Here is a 27,875-nt window from a genome sequence, read left to right on the forward strand (position 1 = left end):
AGAAGCCCAAAGTCAATCTCTCTGGGATAACTCAAGGTGTTGGTAGGGCTGGTTCCTTCTGGAAGTTCCAGGGGAGAATTAGTTTTTTTTGCCATCTAGCTCTTGAAGCTGCCTGCATTCCTTGGCTCATGATCCCATTCCCCATCTTCACAGCCAACAGCATAGCCTTTTCCTTCTGCTGTTTCTCTATCTCTATCTTTTCTCTATCTTCTGCTCCATCATCACCTCATCTTCTGTCTAACTCTATTGCCTGCCTCTTGTAAGAATGTTTGTGATTACACTGGGCTTACTTGGATAATCAGGATAATCTCCCCATTTTGGGTTCCTTAACTTAATCACACCTGCAAAGTAACTTTTGCCCTATAAGGTAACATATTCACAGGTTCTGGGGATTAGGACATGGACATCTTCGGTGGGTCATCATTCAGCCTGCTGACCCCTTCTAGGTAATCACTGTAAAGAAAAAAATGAAAGCATATAGTTACACACATACTTTTGCACAAATGTTCATAGCAGCTTTATTAGTAATATTTACAAATAGTCTATTGGTAAAACAAAAAAATTAAACATTGATCAAATGAACGGAAAAACAAACTGTAGTATACCCACACAATGGGACACTACTCCATAGTAAAAAGGAATTAACAATTTAAATAGCAACAATATAAACGTTTTTCCTATTAAAATGTTTATTTATATTTTTTTTAATGTTTATTTACTTTTGAGAGAGAGAGAGAGACAGACCACGATTTGGGGAGAGGCAGAGAGAGAGGGAGACACAGAATCCAAAGCAGGCTCCAGGCTTTGAGCTGTCAGCACAGAGCCCGACATGGGGCTTGAACCCATGGACAGTGAGATGATGACCTGAGTTGAAGTCAGACACTTAAGTGGCTGAGCCACCCAGGTACCCCTACCCTATTTATTTATTTAGAGAGATGAGGGGAAGGGGGAGAGAGAGAGACTGAATCTCAAGCAGACTCTGTGCTATCAGTGGCTCAATCCCAAGAACCATGAGATCATGACTGAGCTAAAATCAAGAGTCGGATGCTTAACTTACTCAGACACCCAGGCACCCCTATACAGCAACAATATAGATGAATTCAAAATAATTGCAGATTATAAGGAGTATGGCGGTGAAGAGTACATACATCATGATTCTGTTTACGGAAAATTCTAGAAAATGTAAATTAATCTATACTGATAAGAAGCAAATCAATGGATGCCTAGGGACAGAGCAGTTTAGAGGGAAGAAGTTTTGGGTTACAAAGGGTCATGAGGGAACTTTTGGGGGTGATGAATATATTCATTATCTTGATTGTTGAGATGAAAACCTTGGATTGCAAGTAACTTGTTCTGTGAGTGTTTCTCAAGACGAACGAATATTTCTAATAAATTTTAACTTGTTAAATGAGCGATGTCTTGCAATACGAGTAGTATGACACCGAATGTCACATGATCACAACTGAGCCAATGGTTCTTGAAATTTACTTTGATATACAAGTGCTTTGAATTACAAGCACGTTTCTGGAACAAATTATGCTTGCAAACCAAGGTTTTACTGTATATATATACATATATATCCCTTTAAATATGTGCAGTTTATAGTATGTCAACTATACCTCAATAAAACTGTCATACAAGCAAACAAAAAACCAATTTATTAGTTCTACCTGGATTAATCATAATATAAAGTGTTGGGCATTTTGCTGGAGGTGGACCTGTGTTCACCTTGGTTTCTTAGTAATCAGACTGGATTTGATGAGGAGCAATATACAGAAGAAATATAACCAAAACTTCCTCTTTTCCAATTTCTATTTTTCAGTTTCCATGGAAATTATTGAAATCCACCAAAGGGTGCCAGTTATCCTAAAGCTTCTTTCCAAAGATTCTACCTAGGGAAATTCTTCTTTGCTTTCAAAGGTATCTAGTTAACACTTGAGGTTCAAAAGTGCTTATTTTCACCTAGAATTCTCACCTAAGCCTTCTCTACCTTTCTCTTTCAGTGGTAGATTTCATCACAGTATATGTATTTTCTACGTCAGATGATAGCAATGTGCCACATAGGCCTTTGCTTTCAAAACCCCACTGAAAAGCTAAGAATGCTTTAAGGAGTACATTAATCCAATGTTTTGTACCGAGCACTGCTTATATTCCAAGAATTGAATTACACATATTAAGTCTATTTCTCCTTTTGGATTTTCATGGTAACAGAAATATATATTGTTGCTGCCTAATACCTGCCACGTTAAGTGGGCTGTAATCTGTAAGGACTGTAAGTTATGGTCAGGAGGCAGAATAAAAATTGGAAAAGAGTCATGAAATTCTTACACGAAGAAATGGAAAATTTGATTTTATTCCAGATTTGATAGTCTTAAGTGAATGTCTAATATTTACATCATGTTTTAACATCTACATGTCCTAATATTATGCCCAATATTTACATAGTGTCCAAATATTTGTCTAATACTTGCAAGTAATACATTTACAGAAAAACAGGCCTGCAAACTGTAGCCAAAGTCCGTGTTCTTTTGCCCACTGCAGGGACAGGTTCTATTTGCTTCTATATAATGCAGCATTCTCGCCATTAGATGGCAGTCAAAACTAATGTAATGATTAAACTCCCTACCTTATGTTTAATCATTTGCCTAAGTGTAAATTCTGTTACTCAATGGACAAATTTCTGAAAAGTTCTATGAAAATTGTAAGACATTATAAATGGTCCAACATTTTTTTTGGAAAGCAGAATTATTTTACAAGGTAAATAAATACCCCTGGGGTGCCTGGGCGGCTCAATTGGTTGAGCTACCAACTCTTGATTTCAGCTCAGGTCATGATCCCAGGGTTGTAGGATCAAGCCCTGTGTCTGGCTCTGTGCTGGGTATGGAGCCTGCTTAAGATTCTGTCTCTCCTGCTTGTGCTCTCTCTCTCTCTCCCCCAAATAAATACAATAAAATATTTAAAAAAATTTTTTTAATGTTTATTTCTGAGACAGAGAGAGACAGAGCATGAACAGGGGAGGGTCAGAGAGAGAGGGAAACACAGAATTTGAAGCAGGCTCCAGGCTCTATGCTGTCAGCACAGAGACCGACGCGGGGCTCGAACTCACAGACTATGAGATCATGTCCTGAACCGAAGTTGGACCTCAACCGACTGAGCCACCCAGGTGCCCGATAAAATATTTTTAAAAAGGTAAATAAGTACCCCTAAGAGATCAGCTTTTTTCTTTTAAAAATTGACTTTCTAAAACTTAAAGCATAACATATACAAATACACAAATCTAAGTACCTCCAGTTTGAAGTATCATCACAAAGTAGAAACACCTTGTACAAGCATCACCCATCTAAAGTGAAAGAATATTATTAGTATCTCAAAGACCCTCTTGTACTTCCTCTTAATCATCACTCTTTTCTTCTCCCCAGAGATAAACATTATCCTGACTTCCAATGTTATAATTTAGGTTTTCCTGTTGTTAGAAATTTTATAAGTGTAATTATATATTACGGATTCTTTTTGTCTGGCTTCTTTCACTTAATATTTTTGTTACTTTTGCTTGTAGTTATATTTCATTCTTTCTCTTTGTGGTAATATATTTTATTACATGAATATACCTCTATTTCTCCATTCTACAACTGAAGGAAATTTGGGGTGTTTCCAGTATTTAACTGAATAATTGCTGCTATGAACATCCTTGTACATGCCTTTTGGTGCACATATGAATGTATTCATTTTGAGTATATACTAGGAGTAGAATTTTGGGGTCATATAGTACGTGATATTGCCAAATAATTTCTCAAAACTGTAGCAATTCACATTTCCACCAGTGTGTGAGAATTTGCATTGTTCCATGTTTTCACCAACACTTAGAATTGTCAGTCCTTCAAATTTTAACTATTTTGACAGACATGTAGTAATATTTCATTGTTGGTTTTAATGTGCATTTCTCTGATATCTAATTAAGACTAAACACTTTTTAATGTTTGTACACCATTTGAATATTTTCTTTTTTGCTTTTAATAATCTCTACCCCCAACATGGCGGCTTGAACTCATGACCCCAAGATCAAGAGTCAGATGCTCTACCAACTGAGCCAGACAGGCGCCCCTGAATATTTTCGTAGGTGAAGTGCTGATTCATGTATTTTGCCAATTTTCTATCATGTGCTTTATCTTACTGTTTTGTAGTTCTTTTCATATTCTCAATATGAGTCCTATGCTGGGTATATATGTAATGCTAGTATATATATTCTCCATTCTAAGCTTCTTTTTTCATTCTCTCTAAAGCACTTTTTGATAAATTTTAATGAATGGCAATTTACCAATTTTTTTCCTTAATAATTAGTGCTTTTTTGTATCCTGTTTAATACACTTGTGCTAATATTACATCATGAAGATAATCTCTTATGATATGTTCTAGAAGCTTCACTACATTAATTCTCACAGTTAGATCTAAAATCTACCTGGGATTGAATTTTGTGTATTATAGGAGGCAGCGGTCAAGATTTATTTTTTCCATATGGGTATCCAGTTGATTGAGCACTGTTTCATAAAGGGGCTATAGCTTTCCTACTCTTCAGTGCCAAACTGGGTGTTTTTATGTTCAGGTTTTTTTAAAGCTATATGGTTTAAAGTAGAGCTAAGTTCATTATTTGATAGGGTTTTTCTGGGAAAAAAAAAAGTCATTAAAAAATCCCGTTAGAATCCTTTAATATGCAGATACTTGCATGTTTTGACAAGGGGATGGTTTCATCATTATCCAAAAGGTACTGCATTTTCTGGGAGTTTAAAACTCTCCTTTCTTGGGGGAATTTAAAAGATAAACAATTTGCTTGAAGTGAAGCAGATTATATAGGCTTAGAGATGATCCTGGTGACACTTCAAAATCAATTAATCAACCTCAAAGCCAGTATTAATCTGCCTTGTGGCTGATCTGATCCAAACCTGAGAAGATGTTACCATCAAGCTAGGGAAACATGAACACATTTAACAGTTAGAAAACAAATCTGATAATATGAAATCAAGTGTTTCCTCTTTTACCTCTTCATAGTAGGCTTGGTAAAAGATAACAATAACAATAGCAACAACCGTGAATCCTCCCCAGAAATTTAAAAAATAAGATTTGTAATTTAAAAAATAAGATTTGTAATTAAAAAAATCTGATTGTTGGTTTCAAACAAATGGTGTTGGATTCTAAAATTATTTCTGTTAATTTATAACTTTTATATTTGAATGTAAATTAAGTTGTTTACTGCTTCTTGAAGTTTATGATTATATATTTTCACATATGGCTTTATCTGGCTGTCTTTCTGTCTAAGCCTTGCCAAATGATCTATTGTGCTTAAATGCATTAAAATGTGTTGTTTGATTAATTATATTGTATACTTGCAGGTATAATTCTTTAGGAAAACAACAAATAGAAAAAGATAAAATGTTTAGATTACAAGTTTGGGAGTCATAACTGAGTTCAGTTTATCCCTACTTCAAAAAAATCACCATTAAGCTTGCTTCCTTTTTTGTGGATTATTATCTCTTTAATAAGATAAGCACTTAACTCATCTCTACTGATCTTTTGCCAGGAAAGTGGCAGTCATGGTTACTTTGGTTTTTCTGAATTCTTTTTATTAATTTTTAAAGAGTTTCTTTTAATTTATATTCTGAACAAGTAACTAATACCATTTTTATGTGCAATTTCTAAATAACTTTCAAGTTTAAGAGAATTTATTAATTTTAAAGAATGTACAAAAACTGTGCATTTTACAAATCTAAAATAATTAGCTGCTGACAATTCTTTTTCTATATAAAAAAGAGTACAATTAAGAAAACATTATTTTATAAATAATTTTCATTTTAAGATTTCTCTTAATTCACATTTTAATTCTAGTTTACTGGCAATTTGGAAGCAAATAAGAATGGTATATAGGCATTTGATGTAGAAGAATCTGAAAATCGATCTTAGAAATATGACACGTACATCTATTGTCAACTTTAAAGCTATGTAGAAAGGGAATTTTGTCTTATTATTTGAGAACCTTTGATTCTCATTTATTAAATATTAATTGTGTACCTGTTCTGTGCCAAGAATAGTCCTGAGCTCAAAGGAGACAGACAAATAAAAAGACTATTCGAATTATCTGTTTAGATGTAGGTACCGAGAACAATAGAACATACCAAGTACAATGTCAGGAGAGGAAAGAAGAGGGAAAGGAATATTCACAAAAGGCTTCTCAGACCCAGAATGCAGGGCGAGTCCTTGAGAATGTGTAAGAGTTAACCAGATGTAGAGGAACACATGCATAGAGGCATGATAGTGTACCCAAGCAGTGGTGGAACTCAGTGCAGTTGGATATGGCTAGAGCTTAGGAGTAATGGCAGAGTGGTAGGAGATGAGTGGAAAGGTAGTTCAAGTCCATATTGTAAAGGTTCTTGGGTGTTGACAAAATTCACAATTCTGTACTATTTCTTTTTGTTAAAAATGTCGATTTAAGGATTTTAAGAAGACCACCTGGATCCTTTTAACCAACAAAATATTTAGCATTATCAAGGAAAATTTTGAATCACCCTCTTTCAAAGAATAAGTGAAATGGCCATAAAGACCTCAGAAATTACCCAATTTGGAGGCTCAAGATCTCCAAGAAGCCCCAGGACTGCTATCACCAGACACTATTTTCTACAATATGGGTTCATAACAATGGCTAGAGTTGTTTTTGTGAATGAAATCAAATGCATTGCCTAAATTGTGGTACAGCCACGTAATTTGTGGTATTCCTTTCCTCTGAACACAATAGACCAGAAACAGAACACTAAAAAAGAGAAATAAAATTTTCCCCCTCAGATTATATATTTGCCTATGAAAAAATTCTTTGCTGCCAATTTTGCTGAAATGGTGGAGAAGAGATACTGTTTCTTCAGGTTGGCTTCAGGAGAATGACTCAATGCTCTAGCACACTCAGCTGGGGACAGTGATTGAATCCCGAAGAATTGTAGTCAGTCCGTGAACACGGAATGACATTTGCTGGGTAGTGGGTAGGATGAAACAAATTGTGAATAGGTGGGGCTGTCTCCTTGAACCAGGCTAGGCAAATTCCTATGATGCCAGAACACTAGGAAGAATTTCCAGGAGTGGCAGGTCCTTGCTACTCCTGGCCTCCCCCATTAGAAGTGCAAAAAAGGCAGGTTACTTAATAGAGGTGTAAGCAACTGCTCAATTACTCCATTTCGTACTCTAGGGGCCAGAAACATTAATTAGGAATCCATCTTCCTGAGCCTTCAACTTAAACGTTGAGCGGTTTCCTGCCTCCCTACCCCTGAGTGTGGCCTGGTTTGACTCACTCCCCATCAGATTCTAAACAGAATCTCTCCAGTGTAGCTTGAAGTGAGTCATTCATTTTCTCAGTCTTTCCTGGGAGATACAAAGGATGGTATTTATGTGAGTGTGGAGTGTGTGTGTTTGTGTTTATAGTTTTTTTGGCAAATGCTCTGGAACAGTATGTGTGTGATTTAGATGAATAATCAAAATACATTGTGGAGTTTAAAAATAGCAAACACAACTACATACAAATATCATGGCCCAACCACTGGAAATGAAGAAATTCTGACTTAATAGGCCTCGAGTGAGGCCTAGGCACTGTTGTTATTTTTTAATTCTAAACTCTTTTTAAATAGGTAAAACACGGGCAATGTAATGAAATTAAAATAAAATAATGTAATAAAAATTATTTCCAAATAAAATTGGAAATGGTGCAAAAGAGTGGTAATGAAAAGTGAGGTTTCTCACTCCAGTCTACTATTTCCCCCCTCCAGAGGTAACCCCTACTTCCAGTTTCTTGTTTGTCCTTTCAGAGGTATTCGGTGTATATAAACTCAGAGCAAAAACTTCCTCTATTAAACAAAAAGTGATAGCATCTTCTACCCACTGTTCTGAACCTTCTCAGGCACAACTTTTCAAAAGTCTATAAGAAGCAAATTCTTCATTAAGAAACACAGATCCAAGCTGTTCTCAGAAAATATTGCAGACATATCTATCAAAAATCTTTTACAGCCAATTTCAGGTGTTCATCAACTCCCTCAAACCCATGACTGAAATTCATGGTTAAGAGTTCCTTACCTAAGGTGTTTAATCTAAGATTATCCTGAACACTTAGCTAGATAAAATACAGAATGTTCAGGTAAACTCAAATTTCAAATTTCAGATAGACAACAAATAATATTTTAGTTTAAGTATGTCCCATTTAATATTGGCAGTATCAGAAATTCAAATTTAACTGGGACTCCTATATTTTTGTATGCTAAATCTGGCAACCCTACAGAAAAAAATTTTCTGTAAATGTTTGTTTATTTTGAGAGAGACAGAGAAAGTATGAGCTGGGTAGGGGCAGAAGGAGAGAGAGAAACCCAAGCACTGTGGGGCCCAATGAGGGGCTCCATCTGAAAAATGGTGAGGTCATGACCTGAGCTGAAATCAAGAGTCAGATACTTAACCAACTGAGCCACCCAGGTGGTCCCAGAAATTTTTGATTTATTGGAAGCTATTCCAACTAATTCTTTCTAGAATGCCCTGTATTAGAGACGGTCTAGATTATAACTATAAGACCAGGCTCTGTAGGATAAAGTCAGATTTTAATAGTTTAACCAGAAAGTGTTTATCTGCTGGCTTATTTCAAAATAAGTGGCTTTAACTTGCTCTTTTATTTAAAGGATAAAACTGTATTGTTACAATGCAATGGTTGTTAAAAGTAAAAATACATTGAGTTTACATATAGATTATCTTACTTTCAAAGAAATTAAAATATCTAAAATCTAGGCTGTTTTGGTCCATAAAACGAACACTAAAATTTTAGCTAATTGGATTTGGACAAAGATGACGAGAATCAGCCTTTAAATCATCTTTATTATCAACAAAAATGATAGTAAGCATTGACTCATAGGTAGCATTAAATCCTGACATGGAGGATGCGAAATTGTTATTTATGACTTTTTAAGTAAATCAATAACATGTTATAGTAAATATCAAATGACAAAGACTTACGAACATTAGAATCCTAATAGGAAGAAAGTAGAAACAAGGATTACCATACTAGGTATGATTCTGTTACACAGGAAATGAAACAAAAATGGTAATGTTAGATCCTGAGAATCCCAAATATAACTGAATGGAGTCAATGAAATTAAATTTTATCATTCCATTTCAGAATTGTTCTCACCTAATAGCTAAAGGTAAATTTTCATTTCCTTTAATCTTAATCTGTATAGGATTTCAACAATGGTGCGCTGATGTTTAAGGATTAGTTTTTCAAACGAAAAGACAGCCTTGATTTGTAGCATTTGCCAATTCCATGGTATAAATAGTTTCACTATGACTGGTACCAAGCTAATGTTTTTAACAGTCTGTTTGCAAAAGTCCTGAAAACGTAACAGTCGGTTTTTGTGAGCTTGTAAAAGCTGGTTTTATTTCTATAAGTGCATAGGATGCAAGGATTGGATTTCATAAAAAGAAAATAGAGAACTAGGTGTTCTTTTTGTTAATTGACGTGTGTATTTTTTTTTAATGTTTATTTACTTTTGAGAAGAGAGAGACAATGTGTGAGTGGGCAAGGGGCAGAGAGAGGGAGACACAGAATCTGAAGCAGGCTGCAGGATCCCAGCTGTCAGCACAGAGCCTGATGTGGGGCTTGAACTCACGAACCACAAGATCATGACCTGAGCAGAAGTTGGACACTTAACTGACTGAGCCACTCAGGTGCCCTATTGGTGTGTATATTTCTAAATTTGTCAACACAGGCAAAACCCCACACAAAAACAAAAACAAATGAATGCTTTAAGAGTTAAATTAATGGAAGTTTTGAATGGGTATGGGAAAGTGGAATAATCACCAGAAGAAATTTCTAACTTTTGTTATACTAGGTCTCCTGACTCTAAAGAGAATTTAAATAAATACCTAATGGCTTTTACATCCACCCAGTTCTATAATAACCCGTGGGAAAGAATCAATCATCATAGAGAAGTGGAAATGAGTTACCTCTTTAAATTAATCTATTCCATTCGATTTACACAAAATTTTATTTTATTTTTTTACTTTTTTTCTTTTTGCCAAATTTCATTGGAGCAATTACATGAAATGCTTTAACTAGATTCAGTACTGGAGAGCAGAATCCCCAAAGACAAAATAGTAGGTGGTTTTTTCTTTTTCTTCAGTGAGCCACTTTAAACTATCCTCTTCAAGTTTTGAAATTCTTCCAACTCTTGGTTAGGAAAACTGGCAGTTCAGAAAGCAGCGATGACTATTTACTAGTCAGTGCCATTCTTCATTCGGCTGGCATATCTGTATTCTGGTATGATCCGGTTTCTGGTGTGGTCTCCATTTGAAGCATTAAAACGGAGGTGCCAAGTACATTGTCTTGATATTCTAACTAAAATAGTTTCAGTTTGATTGTTCTGGCCTATCTATGTAGATAATGATTCTATTTGTGGACACTGTCGCTATAGTTTTAAGACAGAAATCTTACGTATTTAAATAACAAGAAAGGAGTTGCTATTGTTCATGCTAGAGATTTCCTTTCAATAGTGGAAATTCTATATGATTGGTAACCATTTTATAAATGGGACATTGGTACATATATGCTAAGAAAAGCTTTCCATGTTATAAGTGTTGATACAAAGTTTTATTTTTTTCTTTGAAAACACTTTCCGATAAAGTGCTTGAGACATTACTAATTTTATACGTGGAATAAACTTTTTAAAAATTAAATTTATTCATTTATTGTTTTTGGGAGAGAGAGCGAGAGAGCAAGAGAGCAAGTGAATGAGAGAGAGAACCAGCAGGGGAGGGGCAGAGAGCGAGAAAGGGAGAGCTAGAATCCGAAGAAGGCTCCAGGTTCCAAGCCGTCAGCCCAGAGCTCACGGTGGGGCTTGAACTCACAGCCATGAGATCATGACCTGAGCCAAAGTTGGACCCTTAACTGACTGAGCCACCCAGGCACCCCTTGGAATAAACTTTTGCAAGAATTTAACTTTAAGACAAGAGATTGATGTATGGTTAGAGGTTGATGCATTTGGACTAGTAAATTACTCTATATTCCAGAATGCAGCAGTGAACAATTATCTTTCACAATCTAATTTAATAAGGGAATTCATGCAGGGAAATTTTGAAACTGGAAAGGGCATTAGCTATGTTTATAACCAAGAAACCATAAAAGGAACTTACATTTGAATTAATACAAGATAAAAATACACAAAAGAAAATGTAACATTTCAATGGTATATCATAGAGCAGAGTTCAAACATATGCTTGAAGAGAAAATGGATTCAATAAAAATTATTTTCCATAATTAATAAAAAGATACAATGTAATAATTTTTAAAATTGCTAATGAGCCTGTGTAATTTGACCTCTTTCAAGTTTATTCAGTAGAGTGGCTGCATTGTAAAAATATGTGGAGAAAGCTAGAATATTATTTTCTCGATTCCTTCTTATTGTTGATTACATTATACAATCTGTATTATGAAACAGAAGCTCTGTGGTAATGGGGTGCCAAGATAGTTCAAATAGCAAAAAGGTATAAAATAACTGGTTTGACAGGATTTTGTATCCCTTAATGATGCAAAATATGATTTGGGCATAGCATCTGAAGTAAAATAATAGTAGACTACTGTTATACTAAAGAGATTTTGCTTTCAAGATGCTAAAAGTTATGTTTTACCTTTTTTAGAGATAAAAATGATGTGTTTGAACTGCTAACAAAGCACGTTGTTATGGGTCCATAAAAATAAATCTTATATATATGAATAATTAAACACCCAGTGGATTCTGATTAGGTCAAAAATCAACATTTTTATAAACTGCCATGCCAATAATATATATTTGTGTGTGTGATTATGCATGTGTGTGTAAAACACCTCTGGATGTTTGTTAGCTGAAATGTGCCTGCATTATTTTAGAGATTTGTTATAAAAAGGAATACTTTGGAAGCTGATTAATCTTTATTATTTTTATAACAAAATATAACAAAACATTTATTCTTTTGTTGTGATAGTTTTCACTTTTTAATCATTTCTGCTTAAAGACTGTTGAATAGTGAATTCTGAAATCATGATAAAATTTTGTAAGTTACAGTTACTTAAAAGAGATGATCATTTTAAGTTGGTTATATGAATTATGTTTAAATTTTATAGTAAGGTAGGATAGTGGAAATTTCCCCTGAATTATTGGCCAAAAATCTAAGTTTTTGAAGAGAAATGAATTGTTCTAAGTGTGGAGTTCTATTCAGAAACTTTGGGAGAAGAAAAATATTCAGGCAGAGATAAGACTTTATGTTCATTTGGGGACTTGTGTAAACAGTATGGTTAAGGATGATCTTCAATGTTATTGGTAGATTATTTTACTTTTTAAAGGAAAAACATGCAATTTTGGCTTAAATTATGCTCCATATGTCTTAACTTTCATGAGAATACCTAGATACAGTAAACCTTAGTATTGGAATGGTTCTGAATAATGAGACAACCATTTATTATATTTTCTACTACTAATAAATCTTACTTGTAATTGCTAAATGCATTCATGATGTCTAGGGAGTTAGAGGGAGAGGGGAAATGGATAGCAGCATTAGGTGAGACAAGTAACAATGAAGGAATTCTATTTTAAATACAGGCAGTATAGACAAATATTGGAAAGAGAAAGTGTTCAATCAGTGCTTCACAGACTTTTCACTGTATGGCATACTTAAAATTGGCCATTGCAAGAGAGTATTTGTAGGCTTAAAGCTGGATTCAGAGAAGGGAGGTAAGGATTCAGTAAGAATGGTGGCCTGTCAGGAAAGCACAGGTTATTTGCCTTTCAGTCCACGAGGCTTCACAGCTAGTCAGAGACAAGGATTGAAGCGGAAGAGACTGGGCCACCTGAGCAGGCAGTTCAAGGGGAGGAGTTTCAAATGTTGACACTCCGGTTGGGACAACTTAAGACACTCAGCTGTCATATGACACCGAGGAGCACTGTACTAGTGACTGGATTGAAGTGTGTGTGTGTGTGTGTGTGTGTGTGTGTGTGTGTGTGTATGTGTGTGTGTGTTTAGGAGACAAGCAATTAATACTAAAGCATATGTTAGCAGTTGCTAAGTGAATTTGATATCTAATGGTACCCACCAATCTGGATGACTGCAGTTAATGATTGTTCGCAAAGGCCGGGAAGTAATCCCCAGAGGAAAGAGGAAATGGTGGACCTGCCTCTAAGATTCCCATATTCTGAGTGAGAGGTATCTGAAGTTCCAATAGGCTCTTTGCATTACCAAGGAGGAGCCTGGTTCCCGTCCAACCCCCACGGACAAGGCGCCCATTCCTCAGCTGGGTCTAGCTCGGTTCTCATTTCCTGCAGGTGATAACTCGGCTCATATTGGTCCATGTCGTTATCTCTTGTTATGGCAAGACATGAAAATGCATGCTGAAAGATCTGCCTCTTCTTATGATTTCCTGGCAGAAGTTATAAAATTAAAATGTTTTATTAAAAACAGAATCGGGGCACGTTGCATTCACATTTGACGTTCAACCTCCACACATTTCGATGATTCTCAAGATCACCTTTACCAATCAAGACTTAAAAAAAATAAGTAAAATACAAATCTCCGACTATGTAAACCCAAGGATTTGTAAAAGGTTTCTATGTTAGGATTTCTCCCAGGTGGAGGAACAAGCAGGAAGGGAGGGCGACTGGAGTTGCCTCATCTAAGGGGTCTCAGGGGAAAGAAGGGAGGTGGGAGTGTTTCCCTTCTCTCCCTTTCCATCTTGGAGGCAGAGATGAGAGTGGCGGCGGGGGTGATACTGTCCGAGCCCCAGGCGGCAGGTAGGAAGAAACCTAGCGAGTGAGCCAGGCAGGTTGGAGACCCTTCTGCTAGGGTACTCTACCGGCAAAGGCCAGGCGAGCGCGGGTCCGCCGCGATCCCAGGGTGCATCGCGCCCCGCCCCCTCCCCTTTCGCGTCCCGCCTCCCCTCGGCCCGGGCCCCCTCCCTGCCGGCTCCGGGAGGCGGGGACGCGGCGTCGGCGGCGGCGGCTTCTCCTGTCTAGTCTTTCTCACTCACTGGGGAGCCCGGCAGTCGCGGCACCTTCGGAGGCAGAGCCGTGGAGCCGCAAGCCCGTTGGCCAGCCAGTGGGAAGTCGGACAGACTAAGGGCAGAGCCGACAGACGGACGGAGAGCAGAGCAGCCAGACGGCTGGAGTCGCCTCAAGTTCCGCCATGAGCTGGGGCACGGAGCTGTGGGTGAGTCCGATAGAGGGGCTCCCCGCGCGGACGCCACAGCGCGCGAGGGGCGCGGGCTGGTCAGGCGCAGCTGACCGTCGGCGGCCAGAGCTCTTCGGGCTTTCCTGCCCCAGGCGCTAGCGGATGGCGGGGGTCCCTCTCCTTTGTGTGCAGATCCCTGTTCCTCTCCGCCAGGGTTGAGGGGCTGCTGGTCTGCGCTCCCGCTTCTGCCGCCGCGGCGGAGCTGAAGGCAGCGCCTTGGACGGCTGAGGGAGCGGCCGGCGGACTCCCGCGTCCGCCGCCATCCTCACCCTTTCCCTGTCTCTCCTCCGCCTTCACTTTCCGACGCCTGGCTCTTTGCCGGGCTGCGCTCTTCTCTCTTTGTATCTCCTCGCCCGGAGGCGGGGGAGGGGGCCCCATTGTCCCAAAGGGGCGCTGTTCTCTGACGGGGAGGGGGCCCGCTGCGGCCCCCAGCCAGGGCAAGGGTCCCCGGGGCGAGGGCGTCGCCGGGCCGGGACTGTGCGGGGAGCCTCGAGGCGCCGCCCACCGCCCTCGCCCCAGGTAGGGGGAGCCTGGCGGCTTTGTTCCGAGCCCGGCCTCAGGCCGGGCAGGCCCAGCCCACACGCCCATTTCCCTCTCCCAGTCTGTGTGCCCCGGACCCGCGCGTAGCTTCGGGGACTTGGGCTGGGCCATCCCCGGCTGCTACCTTGGGTTGGGAGGGTAGCTTTTGGATCTGAATTAAATTGATGGGTCGATGGGGAAGCCAATTTTGCCTAAAGGAGCGTAGGGCTTCCCGATTGCTTTACTTCCCTTTCCGCTGTTCTTTATTCTCACTCGTTCTCCCCCTTTTCTTTCTTTCCTCCTTGTCTTTCTTGGGCGCTAAAGGCTGCAGACAATGCCCAATGACTGACCAAGGTGCGGGTGGGCTGTAATAGATCGGAGAATTCGCTCGCGACGTAGCTTCGGAAGGGTGGAGGTGTGGAGGGCAGTGATTTCTCAGGTGCAGCCGAGGGACCTGGGGCGTGGGGGCGCTGTCCTGAGAGCTGCCTGGCTTCAAGCCACTCCCCTTTTTATCCCACCTGTGCACATTTTTCGTGCCTTTTGTTAACGAGGATCTCGTGAAACACTGCAGAGGGGCGGGAAGAACTTTTTTGTCTTTAAGGGAGCAGTTTGGTTGGGAATGAAGGTAGATCGGTTAATTGAAAGGCAAAATGCTTTCTTAGGTTATTTTTCACAGACTGGGAATCTTAGAACTGAAAGAGACTTTAGAGTTCATCTAGTTGGAACACTTAGCCAGCCCAGGAATCTCCTGCTACATTCAGGACAAGTGTTTGCCCAAATCTGTAAAGACACCACCCAAAAGAAAATATCTCAGACGTTCATTTCTTAGATAGCATTGACTGTTCTAGCATTAGGAAGGATTATGTAATAAATGAATTATGTAAAATTTAACCTTTCACGTTAGATTCTCAGGCGTTATTGGCCTTTTCCCTTTGATTTTGTACATCTTATAATTGACTGTAGTGCATTATCAATTAAAGTAGATGGGTATAGTTTTATTTATATTTATAATTAGAAAATATTTTTATTTTTACGTAAATAATTCACGTTTCAGAGGAAACCAAAATGTACACAGACTTTTTTTTAAAGTATTCACTGGAAGAGTAGAGTAATAGTATTTAGATTTAACTCTTAGATTTAAAAAAGCACTTTATCATACTGTAGAAAAAGTTTTAAGGAGAAACCAAATATTTTAGTCAAGATTAAAATGCGATTAAAATTTTTATTTGTAATTTAAGAATATAATGCATTCAAAAGTGATTAGCAATCTCCCACTATCTCCTGTATTTTGATTATTTATTTTCAGCTTTTGGATAGTTTCTCAGTTCGGAAAGGTTAACTGTAGAAGAGATGGGAATTTCTGTTCTAACTATAAAAATTATTTTGTACCCTTTTGGAAATTATGAAAAAAAATTTAAATTAAGTTTTCTCTTAAAATTTAATGCACTGTGTTTTAAACTTTTTAGTGGTTTTAGGATTTGAGGGAAACCTTTATAAGAAACCAAATGATATAGAATGAACTAGTATCATCTGGATGCTTAAACTCTAGATAAAGTAGAAGTTGGTGTAGAGGTCTATTGTTAGCACCCAGAAGAGACCTTAGAAAAATTTGACTGGACTTCCTGTTTTTACTGTTCTGTTTTGAATAAGGATATTGTGCTTCCAGTGGACTGTAACAAACACCTATACTGTGCTCTTGTCATTGAGGAATTTGAGGTTGGGGAAATTCTCTTGAAATTCTGAATTTAGAAACCAGTTCTATTATTTCATGTTTAAGATTACATTACTATCCCAAAGGTTTAATTATTGGGAGCATGTTGTTACCAAAAAATGATGAATGCAGTTATGCACTCAAACTTACGTTTTTTTCTTCTATTCATTGGAGTTTCATTGCTATTTTAATGCTTAAGTCTTATGTTAAATTTGAGGATAAAATAATAGAGAACCATTTTAACACTGACTCTGGGGGACAACTAAAAATGATAGGCTAAGTGGGTTACGTCAGACTTTGTTGTTTGCTTGTGAGGGGATATGAATTAACTGGTAATAGATTTGAGCTGTGCTTCAAGGGATTCCACGTGTTCCAAATGAGCATTTTAAGTAAGCATTGAATTTATGCTAGAGACTTAGTTTTGGGTTCTCTGTTCTTGGTAATATGAAGCAAAGAGATGACAGTATCTTCATTTCTTCAGGGTGCAACATAATTATAAGATAGCATCTTTTTATTTTATTTTATTTTTTTTTTCAACGTTTATTTATTTTTGGGACAGAGAGAGACAGAGCATGAACAGCGGAGGGGCAGAGAGAGAGGGAGACACAGAATCGGAAACAGGCTCCAGGCTCTGAGCCATCAGCCCAGAGCCCGACGCGGGGCTCGAACTCGCGGACCGCGAAATCGTGACCTGGCTGAAGTCGGACGCTTAACCGACTGCGCCACCCAGGCGCCCCAAGATAGCATCTTTTTAAAAAATTTTTAATTTTAATGAGCTGGAGAGAGCGTGAGTGGGGGAGAAGGGCAGAGGGAGGGAGGGGAGAGAGAGGAGAGGAGGGGAGGGGAGGGGAATGAAAGGAGAGGGGAAGGGAGGAGAATGAAAGGAGAGGAGAATGAATCCCATAAGACTCCATGCTTAGTGCAGAGCCAGACATGGGGCTTGATCCCACGACCCTGGGAACATGACCTGAGCTGAAATCAAGAGTCACTCAACCAATTTAGCCACCCAGGTGGCCCAGTTATAAGATGGCATCTTAAGTGTTGTTTATTGTGTTGATTTTCTTATTATCACAGGAAGAATGGTTGGATCAAAAAGAATCCAAGTATGAATTCGTGACTTCACAAAGCACAGATTTTGTAATTATTAGCCCTTTTTAAAACTGAGAAAATTAGAGATTGGACAAGTCCTGTGTTTAGTCAGTACATTTTATTTATTAGGAGATACTCTTGTTTTTTTGAGGAGCAAATTTCAACAAAAAAATCTGTGTATGGATTGTGAGTGTGTGCCTTAGTTTCCTTGGTCTGTGTGATTTTTGGCCCTTAGCTTTAAGAGTGTATAATTAACAAAATTTTTTTTAACGTTTATTTTTGACAGAGAGAGACAGCGCATGAGTGAGGGAGGGGCAGAGAGGGGGACACAAGATCTGAAGCAGGCTTCAGTCTCTGAGCTGTCAGCACAGAGCCCGATGAGGGGGGATGGTACTCACCAGCTGTGAGATCATGACCTGAGCCACAGTCAGACACCCAACCAACTGAGCCACCCAGGCACCCCAAGAGTGTATAATTTAAAAACCATTGTTATTTTCATTAAATTATTAGCTAAGTGCTTTTGACAAAGCTCATGCTCTTTTTGGAAGAAATTGAAAAATTTGGGTTGGATGATAGATTCAGTGGATAACTCCCAATCTTAACCCTTAATGCTTCTTTATCTTTGTCCACATAGCATTTACATAGCATTTCTATTTTAATACCTACACTGCAAGTGTACTAGACTTTGAGTTCTGGAGTATAGAACTGGATTAATCTTTCTTTGTTTTCACTGACCGAAGCAATGCCTATAGGCGATCATGCATATTTTGCCTCATTGAATTAATAGTCTGTTACGCAGAGTACTGATTACTGATTAAAAAGTGCATCCTGGAGGAAGTCTGTATGGTTCTGAAGGCCTTGGTAGGTGATGATGGTTTAAATGGTCTAGGTAATAGTTTAAGAATGTCTAAACAAATTGAATCCAAAATTAAGAAGTTAAGTTTTAGTGTTTGGGTAAAAAACTTTTATATTGGGGAAAAGCTGACCTAAAGGTATTTCTTCTGACTTTACCTGACTCATAGGTTTGTGATGTGACTGTAAAAATAGCTGATGAAATCTTAGGCCACAGTAATGGGTTTGTCTAGGACAAAGCAGTTTGGTCCCACTGTAGTCTGTAATATTTAGAATGTATTTGTAATATTGAAGATTACTTCACATTTTTTAGAAAATCGGTGCACCTGTGTAGAGGAGATTGACAAAGAAAACAATTTATTAAAAAAAAAATTTTTTTTTACATTTATTTATTTATTTTTGAGAGACAGAGTAAGACAGAGTGTGAGTGGAGGAGGGGCAGAGAGAGAAGGAGATACAGAATCTGAAGTAGGCTCCAGGCTCTGAGTGAGCGTTCAGCACAGAGCCCGATGTGGGGCCTGTACCCATGAACTGTGAGATCATGACCTGAGCTGAAGTCAGACACTCAGCCAAATGAGCCACCCAGGCGCCCTCAAAGAAAACAACTTATTAATTAATTAATGTGAATGGTGTTTCTTTTTTTAAAGACCATGAAATTACTGTAGGAATTTAGTTTAAAAAAAAAATTATTGAGTGTCTATTATAGGGAAGCACTGTGAATGGTGAAATTTAGAAAGGTTTATAACATTGGCCCTGCTGTGAGGAAACTTAGAGCCATTTTTGAGGTGATACTCTTTCCTAACTCAAACACTCTTCTATGTTGGTATCACTGTCCAGAATGTCTTCTGTTGATCGGTTCCTCTTAAACCTCCTTTTCTCCATAGTACACATTCTGGATAATCTCTTTCTTATGGATTACTACTTATGTTATACTTATTTCTTGTACATTCAAACCTTTGGGAAAATAGTCATGGTATAAATATTTAATTTTTTTTTTTTTTTTTTTTTTTTAAAGAGAGCACGATTGAGAAACAGGCAGAGGGAGAGAGAGGAGAGAGAATCCCAAGTAGGCTGCATCCTTAGTGCAGAGTCCAGTGCAGGGCTTGATCCCATAACCCTTGGGTCATGACCTGAGCTGAAATCAAGAGGGATGCTTAACCAACTGAGCTACCCAGGCACCCATAAATATTATTACATTGTATTCCCTCTTGTTGGTAGAATTTGTTATGTTCACCATTGTCTTACAACTGTTGTTCTTATTTAAGGAGGCTGAGAGTTAATCAAGTCACCTATTTATGTCACCATTCTGTCCTAATAAGGTGGAAGCTGGAGAACTGCCTCTAACCAATCTCTCGCCTCTGCATTTGCTACTTAAATCACTCAGTTCCACTCCCCTTCCCTGCCTTTATTCTGGAACACTCACTCACTTTCTCCTTCCCCCAATCTATAAATGTGGGTTTGGCTGAACCCTTAAAAACCTATTTTACCTACTTTTTCCTATGTATCGGCTCCTGTTTGCAGGCAGAAAATAGGACAAGAGAATAGTAATGAATGGTTTATAATTAGGGCACCTACAAGTGCTATTTTATTTATTAGTCTTCAGTCTTTAAACATTTTTAGCTCAATAGCAAAACAGAAAAATAGTGTTTTGGGGAACATAGTCATACCTGCACTGTATTAAAAACTAGTGGGAAAAGATTATATACTAAGTTTTGTTTCATAGGAAGCAAAAAGTGTTCCATGTATTAGTTTAGGCTATGTATATCAGACATACCAAAAAAGATTTGGCATGGGGTTTGGAATAAGGAAGGTTTTGCATATGGAGATTCCTGAGAAGTTCCTAGAGGGCAGAGATCATTGCCTAATCATTGTCTGATTCATTGCTGTATTCTCCCCTATCATCAGCACACTGCCTGGCATAGAGCCTGACACTACTAGGATCTTTAGTAAATGTTTGCTGGATTGACCTGAGTGTAATGGCTAGGTTTGGCTTGAATTTGAATTCTAGGATGCCTGGAAGTAGTGATGCAGGGTAGATTGGGACCAGGCTGAGAGGTAGGTGTGTCTAAATGCTGGATTCAAATTCATGGAGTGAGTGAGAAAGAAGTTATTTATTAGCATTAATGAACTCAACCTTTAGACTATTTAAAAATCCACAGCAGGAAGTTTTCGTTTGTGTTAGTAGAAGGGATTATTTCTTCCTTCCGAAGCCTTTGGTGGCAGGAGGAGGAATCCCTCTGGGTTTTAGAAGATGAAAGTTCATTGATTTTATCACCTCTTCAAGAATATTTGAAGGGTGTTCTTTTAACAGTGTGTTATTGGTTCTGATATCAGTTGTATTTTTAAAATACATGTTGTTTCTGTATTTTGTTTACACTGTTTTTCCATTACCCTAGATATATGAATTAATATTTTTACTTCTATATCAGTTTTGTTCCAGTGCTTTCTCTGAGGTTGAGTTTTGATCATCCTCCCAGTGTGCTTGATTTATGCACTAAGTTTCTTAAATATCAAACATATTTTAGAATATTTTGAGATACCACCTTTAATTGATGGTAAATGATGCCTTAAAATTGCAAATTGTGTTTAAAAATAATCTTTTGATACAGTTAATTCTAATATTGTCACCTGCGCTTTTCAGCATTTTCCTTTTTTCCTATATTAAGTTGTGTTCTGTGATTACTTTTACAGGGTTTTCATTCACTACTTCCTTAAAACCACCTCTTTCAAAGCGTAGATAGATGCTGTAAGGTGTTGTAAGATGCTCTCTGACTGCTTTTTGTAATGTGGGATTCAGCATTTAGAATTTGTACAGAGCCCAAGAGAAAAAAATTTAGAATAAGAATAAAAGTTTTTGTAAAATGTCGCTATTGAATCCAAATTATTTATTAATATTTGGGACTTAGGAACAGTTTTTCCTTAAGTTCTTGATAGAGGACTAATCCTCAGACTTTCACAATACCTCATGAAATAAGTGAAATATTAGTATTATATATTTGTCATAATTAGAAGAAATATAAATGTTTAGTCAGATTTTCCAGTCATACCATTTTTTTGTTGTTTCTAGAGTGAGAGTCATCTCTTTTGTTCCTGCTGTATCCCTGCTGTATACCTATTTTGTAGAAAAAGAATAGGCATAAAATAGGCACGGAAATATTTGTTGAACAAGGAAATCAATGAATTGCTGTAATTCTGTTATCAGTTAATGTGTTGAATACTAAGGGTATTTTGGCTTTTTTCCCCAGCATGTATATTTCTTATATCATTTAACTTTAGCGACCCTTTGTTGGTTTTTTAAGTAGGCTCCACATCGTGAGGCTTGAACTCAATGATCTTGCGTCAGTGCTGTACCAACTGAGCTATCCAGGCACCCTTTTAGGGATCCTTTTTATAATCTTGAAATATATTTAATTGTGCCTTTCATATGAAATTTTTCTCTTTTAGGCCTGGAGTTCTCATTTCCTTGATTGTTTGAGTACAGATGATTATTTTCTTATAAGTTTATTTATTTATTTTAGAGAGAGAGAGAGAGAGAGAGAGAGAGAGAGTACATGTGAGCAGGAAGAGGGGTGGAGAGAGAGAATCCCAAGCTGGGGATTCTGACAGCATAAGCCCAATGCATGGCTTGATCTTAGGAACTGTGAGATCATGATCTGAGCCAAAATCAAGGGTCGGATGCTTACCCAACCCACTGAGCCACTCAGGCACCCCCAAATGATTATTTTTGTGGTATATTTTATGATCCTTTGGATTTTAGAAATGACAACAGTGAACATTCTCTTCGGTGGTCGTGTAAGAATAATGTAAATGTAAATTTTCTGAAACTTAATGAATTGGGAAAGCATAAAAGATTACTTTTTAGTGAGTAAAAATGTTGATTCTGAGAGATTTTTGACATATTAGTGGTGTTTAGTTGAGATTCTTTTTCCATCGCAAATTATAAAAATCAAAATTATTGAAATAGCTATGGTAAGTAAATAGCTTTTGAATAAACATAACTTTTTTTTAAAACTTTTTGGTTTATTTTATTTTATGTTATTTTATATTAGAGAGAGCGCGAGCAGGGGAGGCGCAGAGAGATGGAGATAGAATCTGAAGCAGGCTCCAGGCTCTGAGCTGCCAGCACAGAGCCTGACACAGGGGTTGAACTCAGAAGCAATGAGATCATGACCTAAGCCGAAGTTGGATGCTTAACCGGTTAGACTGAGCCACCCAGGTGCCCCAACACAAACTTTAACTTTTGAATCAATCTTCTAGACTTGAACCATGAACTAAATGAACATCTTTTACTGTTTGCCAAGGCAGAATATAATTAACATTTGTTAACTTTTTGAATCTGAAAATGCCCTTATTTCACCTTCATTTTTTAAAGTTTTATTAAGATATAGCATTTAGCCATTAAAGTGTACAAATCTTATGTGTTGAACATTAAGATTAAAAGAAAAATGAACATACCCTGTAATTCTCACTAAGATCAAGGTAGAGAAGTTTCCTTCATGCTGTTCCCAGTAAATATCCACCCCAAAGTAACCACAATTCTGACTTGTATTGCCATTGATTACTTTTGTAGATTTTTTAAAACTTCACATGAATAATATATACTCTTTTTTTTGTCTGACTTCTTTCATTTAACATGTTTTATGTGAGAATCGTTCTTTTATGGTTAGTTTGTGGTATTCCATGTTATGTATAGGGTTTGTATTTTCTTCTTCTATGTGCCTGGAGTCACTCCTAGTCTGAGACCACCTTAAACCAAATTCAGAGCTTGAAATTCCCTTGTGTAGGTGTCGGATTTTGATTTCTGTCCCCACATTTTGTGCTATGTTATCAAAACAAAGATCCTGATTTTTAGGATTAACAAACATCCTCAGGGTAAAAGTAGCTTATATGCTTTTATTTTTCCTTTTTGGTTTGAATTTTTCACTTGTGACTTTGTAGTTCCTTGTTATCTTGGCTTGTCTTTGATGCTTTATATTTTTGAAATATATTTTATCCATATTTTAAAGTTTTTATCCAGTGGAATAGTGAAAGTTGATCCGAAAAACCTAGCCTGCTACTACTAGAAACTGAAAGTTGTTACAATGAGTTTTTAATTTTTAAAAGGTGTTTATGTATTTATTTTGAGAGAGAGAGAGGGAGATAGATGGGGGAGAGGGGGGACAGAGAGAGAGAGAGGGAGATAATCCAAAGCAGCCTCTGTGTCATCAGCACAGAACCTGATCTCATGATTGTGAGAATGACCTGACTTGAAATCAAGAGTTGGATGCTTAACTGACTGAACCACCCAGGTGCCCCAGAATTTTTAATTATTTTGCTATTGTATTTTTAATTTCCAAGAGCTGTTTTCTTCCTTCCTCCCTCCCTTCCTTCCAGCATGAGCAGGGGAGGGGCAGAGAGAGGGGGAGAGAGAGAATCCCAAGCAGGCTCACTCAGCGGAGCTTGAACTCACCAACTGTGAAATCATGACCTGAGCTGTAATCAAGAGTTGGATGCTTAACCAACTGAGCCACCCAGGCACCTTTGTTTGTTTTCTGAATATACTTTCTTCATAGCATCCTCTACTTAGGTTTTGGATTAATATCTTCTGTTAATTCTTTTTGTATACCAAAAATAGGTTTTTTTTGTTTGTTTTATTGTGTTTAGTTTTCTTATCTTGCATAATGTTTGTAGCCTCCAAGTTGCTTTTTTTCTCCGTTTTTGCTAGTTTTCATTCCTGTTTTTTATGTTCAAGACTTTCCTTAAATATTTTGTGATCCCAGGATCCTGGCAAAATGTCTGTCAATATTAGGGCATACTGAGCTATGATATGCCCTACCTGTAAGGTTAGGGTTTAGGCTGTTTAAAGTTTTTGATCCCTGTAAGTGATTTTTGCTTAATAGTTCCCCCTAGGATTGTTCAGAGCTTCTGCCTCCTTTCCAATCCTATTGTGAAAGCTCAGGAGGTATACTGTAAGTCTTTCTTTTGAAGTCACAGTTATTGTTGCTTATGGTGCTGGGTGCTGCAACTTGATTTTTTTTTTTTTTTAACAAGTGCTGAAATAAATATTTGTCTTGTATAAGAAGATATTTGGAGATAGGCAATCACTGGCATGGGTTCATGAACTCAGCACTTTCAGGATCAGCATTTGTGGAAATGCTTTGGACTTTCTCTCAGAGTTGCAAGTTGTACCCCCAGCTATTAGACCTGTATGTAAGTCCAAAAAAAAAAAAAAAAGGAAAGTAAGAGAAAGAGGAACAACATCAGATAAATCTGCCTCTTTTTCAGGAAGGCAAAAGCTTTCCCAGAGTTTCTACAACAAACTTCCCCTTAGGTTTCACTGTTCAAAGCTGGACAAATTGCCACCTGAACAAAATTAGGGTTCTATTAGAAAGGAAGAAGGGGAGTAGTTTTAAGGTACCCCAAAATACAGAATTTATGGTGTCTGTCTCAAAGGAACTAATGATCACTTTGTAGAAGCAAAACACATGTGTGTACAAATATGTATTTGTGGATATTTGAATAATAGCAAAGGGGCTAAGAAAAGGTAGTGATATTAGTGATGAAGCAGATACATATTTTTTAAAGTTTATTTGTTTTGAAAGAGAGTGTGTGAGCAAGGGAAGGGCAGAGAGAGAGAACCCCAAGCAGCAGAGCCCAACATGGGGCTTGATCTCATGAACTATGAGATCATGACCTGAGCCGAAATCAAGACTGGGATGCTTAACCAACTGAGCCACCCAGGCGCCCCAAAGCAGATATTTTAGAGTTAAGGTCTTTAGGAGTCCAGCATGGCCCACCATAATTTTAAGAGGCTTGGTGTTGAGGGGCTTATGTGTCTTACCTGGGGTTCGTGGGCTGCCTTTTGCTTGCTATACTATGCCATGGTGACATCACCTGCCAGAATAGATGGGTGTTTTGCATAAATGGTTAGAATTGATGGTGAGGGCTTGTTGAAGTTGACCTAACCTCAGACTGAGTGAAGGCACTGCAGGGACTGAAGAAAGGGTACTGAAATAGAAGTCCAGAAGTTTTTTTTGTGAGGAGAAAGTTTTCTTGGATGTTGGAAACAATAAAAATCTCCTTTAATGGCGCAGGTCTCTTAGTCACCTAGATATACTACCAGGCTATAAAATCGACTCCAGGAAGTAAGAGGCCATCAGCCTAGAGTTACTGGCAGTTTTTTTTTTTTTTTTCTTTCTTTAAATTGATACATTAGTATGGTACATTTGTTAAAATTAACCAGAATTGATACATTGTTGTTAACTAAAATCCATAGTTGATTCAGATTTCCTTAGTTTTTACCTAATGTCTTCTGTCCACATTATATTTAGTTGTCATGTCTCTTTAGGCACTTTTTTTTTTTTTTTTTTTTTTTGGTAAGTGCTTATTTTAGAGTGGGGGGCAGGGGTAGAGAGAAAGGGGGGACAGAGGATCCAAAGTGGACTCTGCACTGACAGCAGCGTGCTTGATGCAGGGCTCAAAATCACGAACTGTGAGATCATGAACTGAGCCAAAGTGAGATGCTCAACCGACTGAACTACCTGGGCGCCCCTCTCTTTACACACTTCTTATCTGCCATTTTTCAGACTTTCCTTGTTTTTGATGATCTTGTGAATTTAGAGGAGTATTAGGTATATTGTAGGATGCCCCTCTATTGGAATTTGTTTGATTAAAAAAAATTTTTTTTTAAATGTTTTATTTATTTTTGAGAGAGAGAGAGAAACAGTGTGTGCGAGTGGGGGAGGGGCAGGGAGAGAGGGAGACAAAGAATCCAAAGCAGGCTCCAGGCTCTGAGCTGTCAGCACAGAGCCCGACGCTGGGCTGGAACTCATGAACCGTGAGATCATGACCTGAGTCAAAGTTGGATGCTTGACTGAGCTACTAAGACATCCCTGATGTTTTTATTGTGATCAGACTGAGGTTGTGGGTTTTGGGAAGGATGAGCATGTGCCATTTTCATCACATCATTTCAAAGGTACAGATTATCAGGATTTATTGTTGGTATTCATTTTGGTCACTTGGCTGAAGTAGTGTTTATCGGATTTCTCCACTGTAAAGTTATTTTTTCTTCTGTTTCCATACTGTATTCTATGGAAGGAAGTCACTATATGCATCCTACACTTAAAGGGAAAGGAGTTATGCTCCCTTTTTTTAGGGTTGGAGTATCTACATAATTTATTTGGAATTATTCTGCACAGGAGATTTATCTCTTCTCCCTTATTTGTTTATATTAGTAAGGATATAATCCAATACTTCTTCATTTATTTTCTTGCTCAGATTGTTCCAGCTTTGGCCGTTGAGAACACTTTTAGTTGGCTGCTGTGCCCCTGTACATATCTCCATTAGTAAGGATTTTTTTTAAAAAGAACTTGTTTACTTCCTTGTACTATAAGATGGTACAGGCTAATCTTGCCTGTTTTCTGTCCCAGTCCTAGAATCAGCCATTTCTCCAAACAGCTCTGGTTCCTTTCATTGGAGAATGGGGTTAGAGACCAAGATAGAGGTGCTAGATGTGCTTACTACTGCAGTTTTATTCTTTCAGTTTCTCTCAGCTGATAAAACAGATGTATGTGTATATATTAAGCTGTGTACATGCACTGTGTCTATAAATATTTCTATATGTAACCACCTGTATCTATATTAAATATTTAATGTCTCCAACTCGAATCCATTTGTACATTATCCTTTTAGCCTCTTCTCCTTGCTTACCTGTAAATTCCTATCTGGGACAAGTCCCTTTGGCTGCTCTTCCTTTTCAGTATATATGTAGTGTAGCAATATCAGAGTTATTAATCTGTAGCCCTCTGGGGAACAACTTTATCAGCTAGAGTAGAGTTCTTACGGGCAGTTCCTTTTCCCTCTAGTTCTACAGACTCTTGCATTTTCAAAGTTAGGTCAGCACCATTTATTCCCCCATCCCCTTCAATGAGCTTATTTCATACATTTATACTACAGTTATATTTTCTCTTTTTTTCTTTTTTTTTTACAGTTAGGTTTTCTTATCTCGGTCTGTATTCTTTCTTGGGATCCTTTGATTTTCTTCGTGATTTTTTAAAAAAATTGTATAGACTAAGGATTGTTCTTGTGCTGTAGAGTTCTACAGGTTTTGACAAGTGTGTAGTGTTATATATCCACCATTCCAAGATCATAAAGAATAGTTTCACTTCTTAAAAATCCCCTGTGGCCTATCTCACACCCATTGGGATAGCTGCTATCAAAACAACAGAAAAAAACAAGTGTTGGTGAGGATGTGAAGAAATTAGAACCCCGTGTGCTGTTGGTAGGAATGTAAAATAGTGCAGCTACTATGAAAAACAGTATGGTGGTTCCAAAAACTTAATCATGGAATTACCATATAATCCTGCAATTCCATTTCTGGGTATTTACCAAAAGAATTGAAAGCAGGTTTTGTTTTGTTTTCCTTTTTTAAAGTAAGCTCTACATCCAAAGTGGGGCTTGAACTCAC

At 37.8% G+C, this 27,875-nt stretch overlaps 1 protein-coding gene across 5 annotated transcripts in view; it reads left to right on the forward strand.

The window, feature by feature from the left end:
• The first annotated feature begins 13,975 nt into the window (after positions 1–13,975).
• Positions 13,976–27,875, forward strand: part of FNBP1L (formin binding protein 1 like) — a 130,763-nt gene continuing 116,863 nt past the window's right edge. For 2 of the 5 annotated variants that reach the window (XM_045478331.1, XM_045478328.1), the window contains exon 1: positions 13,977–14,238. Coding sequence is in view for 4 of the 5 variants with exons in the window: in XM_045478328.1 (XP_045334284.1) it covers positions 14,215–14,238 (24 nt within the window). In the remaining variant the exon portion in view is untranslated. Of the gene's footprint in view, positions 14,239–27,875 lie in introns of all 5 variants that reach the window. The other 3 variants (XM_045478327.1, XM_045478329.1, XM_045478330.1) reach the window with 3 other exon arrangements.

Source organism: Leopardus geoffroyi, chromosome C1 (genome assembly GCF_018350155.1).
Source record: "Leopardus geoffroyi isolate Oge1 chromosome C1, O.geoffroyi_Oge1_pat1.0, whole genome shotgun sequence".
NCBI classification, from domain to species: domain Eukaryota; kingdom Metazoa; phylum Chordata; class Mammalia; order Carnivora; family Felidae; genus Leopardus; species Leopardus geoffroyi.